We start from the raw sequence: 6,000 nt of genomic DNA on the forward strand, positions 1-6,000 counted from the left end.
AACCAAGTAAGAGCTAGAAAAAATCACAAAATGTAAAATCAATAATTTTGATTACATCAAGTTAAAAAGTTTTTGTACAAACAAAACTTATGCATCCAAAATTATAATGGAAGCAACAAATTGGGAAAAAAATCTTCATTACAAAAACCTCTGACAAAGGACTAATTACTCAAATTTATAAAGAGCTAAATCAATTGTACAAAAAATCAAGCCATTCTCCAATTGATAAATGGTCAAGGAACATGAGTAAGCATCTTCCATATGAAGAAATCAAAACTATTAATAAGCACATAAAAAAGTTTTCTATATCACTTACAATCAGAGAAATGCAAATCAAAACAACTCTGAGTTATCAACTCACACCTAGCAGATTGGCTCATATGACAGCAAAGCAAAGTAATGAATGCTGGTGGGGGTGTGGCAAAGTTGGGGCATTAATGCATTGCTGATGGAGTTGTGAATTGATCCAACCATTCTAGAGGGCAATTTGGAACTATGCCCAAAGGGCATTAAAGAACAGTCAGCAGTGATTCTGAACAACTTGGAGGAATCTATGAGAAAAAAACACTATCCACATTCAGAGGAAACACTATGGGAGTAAAAACACCCAAGAAAAACAACTGCTTGAATACATGGGATGAAGGGATGTGGTTGGGGATGTAGACTCTAAATTAACATCCTTGTGCAAACAACAACATGGAAATAGGTTCTGATCAAGGACACAAGTAAGACCCAATGAAATTGCACATCAGCTGTGGGAAGGGTAGGTAGAGGGGAGGGAGGGAAATAAAGAGATAATTGTAACCAAAAAAAATTAAATTAATAAAAAAAGAAATGATAAACAAGGGGCAGCTGGGTAGCTCAGTGCATTGAGAACTAGGACTAGAGATGGGAGGTCCTGGGTTCAAATCTGGAAGAAATATACACAGTAACAGCAATATTGTACAAGGATCATCTGTGAAAACTTGGCTACTCTCAGTAATATAATAATCTGGGACAATCCTGAAAGATTTATGACAGGGAATGTTATCCACTTCCAGAGAAAAAACTATTGGAGTTTCCTTTCATATTAGTATATTTGTGGTTTTATTTTGGAATTTGGTTACGTATAAATGTGCTCTTACTACAATGGCCCAAATGGAGTGTTTTATACAACAATAAAAATACAAAAGAAAAATTAAAGAAAAAAGAATTAGTAGAACATTAATGGTCATGATTTACCAAGCTCTTTACAGATATTATTCCATTTGATCCCAAGTCACTCAAAGAAACACTGAACAGAATGAGTTCAAAAACAGAAACTTCAGATTTCTCTGAATTAATGCAGAATGAAGTGAGTAGAACCAAGAGGGTGATTTATACAATAACTACAGTGTTCTGAAGTCAAAGAACTTTGAAAACCTTGGGACCTCTGATCAATGCAGTGGCTAACAAGGATTGCAGAAAACCCATGATAATGGGTTACTCACTTTCTACAAAAACCTACAGACTTCCTATGAAATCAGCTGCCTCACTTCAGAAATGGGATGCAGTCAGGGTGTATGTTGCAACAGATATTTTTTGAGCATCAGAATTTGTTTTCCTTGATTGTCCATGTGGCATCATAGGTGTATTTTAATCTTGAAACAATTATTAATATATCAATAGTGCAACCTATATTCTTATATACCAGATTCATGGGCAAGTAGTTCTTGATCATTGTATTTAATAGGTACTGGATTAATTCTGACCACTCTCCAAATCTACAGTCCAAAAGTCAGAAGAATTCCTGGGTAGGCTGCCACAGGGTCCTAGTCCCCACCTTGTCAGACCAGATTCCATACCAGGTCACATGTTTGAATAAACTCCTCCTCCTTGATCTAATGGTTGTCAGTTGAGCCAATGTTAACTCTTATGCCATGTTACATGATCATTAGCTACCTCCCATTCCCCATTCCTTGATCCTCCAATAAAAGATTGAGGAAATATGTAGTTTACTCTTTCTCTCTCTCTACTAGAATCAGAGGAGCACACATTAAGGCTTTTTAAGCACTGTCTCTGAGTCTTTCTTCTTTTATTATATTCCCTCTTTCTCTATATCCCCTTCACCCATTTTCCCTCAGTTCCTAACTCTCTTTCTCAGGTGTCCACCTAGGAATAGATTAATTCATGGCTACAGGCAGGCACAACTCATACCTGTCCCAAAGATTTTAGTTTTCATTAGTGGTAGAAGGTAGAAGGGGGACAGAAAATAGATTTTAGTTAATTGGAAAAAAAATAAATTAAGAAAAAGCTCTTTTCAACCACAGGTGTCAAATACATAGCCTGCAACATTCCCAGGTGCTGCATGAACCAGGGGAAAAGGTAATTGGAAAATAGTTAACAAAAGAAAATGACAAACAGATAATTATATGATAATTTAAAATGTGAGCTTTAGGCATCCTCATGTACAGATTGAGGCAAATAAAAAATCATCCCTCCTCTAAAGTATATGCTGTTGGTGTCTGACTTCCCCAAGGTCACTTCCCCACTTCACAGTTCTATCTCTCCCCGCTGCTCTCCATTCAGAACATCCCCATAGTCTAGGAGAGGAAGTTGGGATACCCCTAAGGTTTGTAACAATAAAATTGCATGAAATAAAAGGAAACTAAGGCCAGAGATGATCTCTCTATGAACCTGCTGCCCATTAGTGTGATTATGAGACTGAAGGTTTTGTCATTGATACATAGGAAAGTCAGACCAGTGAATTAATTGGGCATCAGGAATTCTACTGTGGACCCAGTTACTGGAGGCTAAAGCCAATCATCCCTTTACATGGATAAGAATCAGGTTTCATAGCAGCCATACTTTCATGTGACTTTTTATGCCACAAAGAGGAAAAATATAGGTGCAATGGTGAATCTCTGTGTGTGAAAGGAGACAAAGTTTACATCCTCCTTTCCATCTCCAGAATATCCCTGCCAAACAGGATCAAGGCCAGCCCTGTTGCATGACCAGAGCTTATACTCCAACCAAGAATTAAAAACATTCTGTGGGTCCATAGCACCAAGGGAAAGGGATGGAAGGAAAGATTATGGAGCAGTCATTGAACCTGCAGTCCTAGAAGTTGGGAGAAAAAGAAGGTTGTATGCTACTGGGACAGAAGAGAATAATACAATATCAATAACAAGGATGATGATGACAATTCACATGTTTTTGTGCCTAACATGTAAAAAGTACTTTCCCCACATAAAATCCTATTATATACAGAGCAAATATTATTCACTTTTCCAGATGAAGAAGCTGAGGATGTGAATGGAGGAGACACACTTACCACACAGATAATAGACAGAGGAGGAATGATTAAATCCAAGTTTCATGATTCTGAGTTCAAGGTTCCTTCTACCACAATGCAATGTGCCATGGGACCACGGAGGCAGAATGTCACTTATGTCTATTTCTCTCCATGTCTATTTCTGCCAGGGAAAGAGAGAGCCCAACACATAGTTGGGGGCCCAATCAAGCTACTCACCATAGATCATAAGAGTCTTGTTTGCAGTGCGCGTCAAGCCAGTAAATGAGTTAGTTGCAATACAGGTATAGTTTCCGATATGATACAGGGATGTAATAATAGAAAATGAGGCTGAGTTGCTGACAGCTTGTCCATTCTGTAACCAAATGAATTGTGCTGGTGGGTTAGAATCAGCAACACAGCTCAAGGTAACATTTATCCCCGTTGCGAACTGATCGCTTATATGGTCAATTGTGGCAATATCTGGGCCATCTAGGGGAAAAAGAAGGATTCCATATTTAGATTATGGCAGAAAAGAAGGGCATCTCCTAGTCTGTAACCCATCACCAGGGACCACTGTGATGCTCCTTTGAGCTGGGAAATTCACAGCTCCTCCTCTACTTTTACAGTTTGGATCTGAACTTGGAAGATCTTAGGGCTTTCTCCAGTTCAGCACCCTGGATGGCCACCCTCCACCAGAACACATGACAAGGCCAATCTGGGCTCCCTAAAGATGAAGGGGTTTGGGAACCTCAGAGCCTAGCTCTTTAGTTCTCAGAGAAGGGACTGAATTAGCCTGGCCTCTGGGAACACACCACCAGGCTATAAGCAGGCACCATATAGGAAGAAGCAATATACTTACAGGCAACATCCAGTGTGAATGGATCACTCCTATTGCTATAAAATGGATTCTGGATTTCACACTCATATGGCCTTTTGTTATCTCTTCTTGTGAGCCTGCTGAGAGTGAGTGTCCTCTTATCTGGCGACAGCTGTATCCTGCTACCAGCTGGGGCAACTCCGTTTATGAACCACTGGTAAGCGTGAATTTGGCCTGTAGCCTGGCATGTCAATGAGAAGTCCTTGGTCTCCACTGCAGTAATGTTGGAGGTGACAATGGTAGGTTTGGACAGTGGCGCTGTGCAGAGAATAGACAGAAAATGACTGTGTTGGTTCTTTTTCTTACCTTATAACCAAATAAGTGGTTTGGAAGTGGCCTGTCTAAGACCTTGGCAGGCTGGAGGCCAGACACCAAGAACCTGTGATTTCAATAGCAAAGCTCCCCCCTTTCTCTGGTGCAGATCTCATCTCCTCCAGGCCTTAGGAAAAGTTCAGCTTCAGTTCCTGTGACTGACAAAGACATTCACATGGAGTCCAAGCCCCGGGTGCTCAGTCTTTCTGGGCTGAGGCAAGCAGGACTGGGGATGACAGACCCCTTCATCCAGCACCTGGGCTTGGATTTGAGTCCTTTATAGCTTGGCAGAACCACCAAGAGTTTATGATTCCTTGGCCTGGGCTTCCAGAAGCCGGTGTTACTTACCTTGACAGCTTGATAAGGATATTGGGAGAGGTTGGTGTGGATAGACTAGGGACAGGCCACAGGGAGACTGTGCTCAGAAAGGGAAATATTACTTTAATTCTGAAGAGAAAAGAAAAGGAAAGGCAGAGAGTGGAAATAGATCAGTTAGTATCAGGGAACAAAAGGAAGAGCCTCAGGTTTGGAGTCAGGTCAGACCTGGTTCAAGTCTGGAGATTTCAAACCCACAATAACATCTCTGGTGCCTATGACAAGATTTGTTCACAGGAAGTAGTTCCTACCATTTACAGAAGATTCTGGAATCCCCTGCTTTTGCCTCTCCCTTTTCCTTAGGTGTTTCCTACCCTATAAGATAAGAATGAGAATGTTGAAGGTGATCTTCAAGCTCAGATATAGTTTTATGCTGGGAATCTAAACTAATGGGGAATAATTTTCCCAGAGTCTTCATGGCCCAAGGAGAGCCCTTTCCTTATCTCTAGTTGGAAGTAAGGCCTTGCCACTGAGAGAGATATGTATGCCAGAGCAATCTCTGGGGCACATGCATGAGGATCGTCAGGCCTCTGTCCTGGGTCATCCATGGCCAGCTGTCTTAAAAATAATTTCCAAATTGATAGTCATAAGTTAGAAATATTTCAGCTTCCTTGACCTTTCTCCTTGTTATTTTGGTAGAGCTTGCACTCCATCCCTGGGTCTCCATTGGGAAGTTTAATGTGAGGAAGAGTGAGCCTCCCATTTGTATCCAGTAAAGCCAAGTGACACTGGCCAGGACAGTGACAAATCTGAGGTCAGCTAGCTACCTTTTGTAGTGGGGGGAGAATATGAAGGAACAGTGAGCATTCTCCTGGGCATGAAGGCCATGGTAGGACTTTTTAGAAGGTGTTTTGGCAGCATCAATGGATACAGTGCCTGACATGACATAGTGACTAGTGGTAGCCTAAGAGGGAGAAAGACCTATGTTCAAATTCTGTCTCAAAATGTTACTGGCTGTGTGTCTTACTAGCAAGTCCCTATCTGTGTCTCAGTCTCCTGATCTGTTAAATGGGTAAAATAATCTCTCAGTCCAAGTGTTATTGGACCAAATGAGAACATATAGAAGTTCTGTATAAATCCTGAAAATAGCCCAAACAACGGTTCAGAGGAAGGAAAGTACAGAGTGTGAGTCTGAGTACCAAATGTAGACTCATGCTGTCTGAGCACACAATGCATGGCCAGA

General features: G+C 40.9%; 1 protein-coding gene across 1 annotated transcript in view; it reads right to left on the bottom strand.

The window, feature by feature from the left end:
• LOC103093201 (hemicentin-1-like) overlaps positions 1–4,318 on the bottom strand; it is a 286,577-nt gene extending 282,259 nt beyond the window's left edge. The window contains exons 1-2 of the mRNA XM_056826227.1: positions 4,261–4,318; positions 3,491–3,742 (exon numbers count right to left, since the gene is read on the bottom strand). Coding sequence (XP_056682205.1) covers positions 3,491–3,742; positions 4,261–4,318 — 310 coding nt within the window. The remainder of the gene's footprint in view (positions 1–3,490; positions 3,743–4,260) is intronic.
• Between the last annotated feature and the right edge of the window lie 1,682 nt (positions 4,319–6,000).

The sequence above is a fragment of the Monodelphis domestica genome, chromosome 4, assembly GCF_027887165.1.
Source record: "Monodelphis domestica isolate mMonDom1 chromosome 4, mMonDom1.pri, whole genome shotgun sequence".
NCBI classification, from domain to species: Eukaryota; Metazoa; Chordata; class Mammalia; order Didelphimorphia; family Didelphidae; genus Monodelphis; species Monodelphis domestica.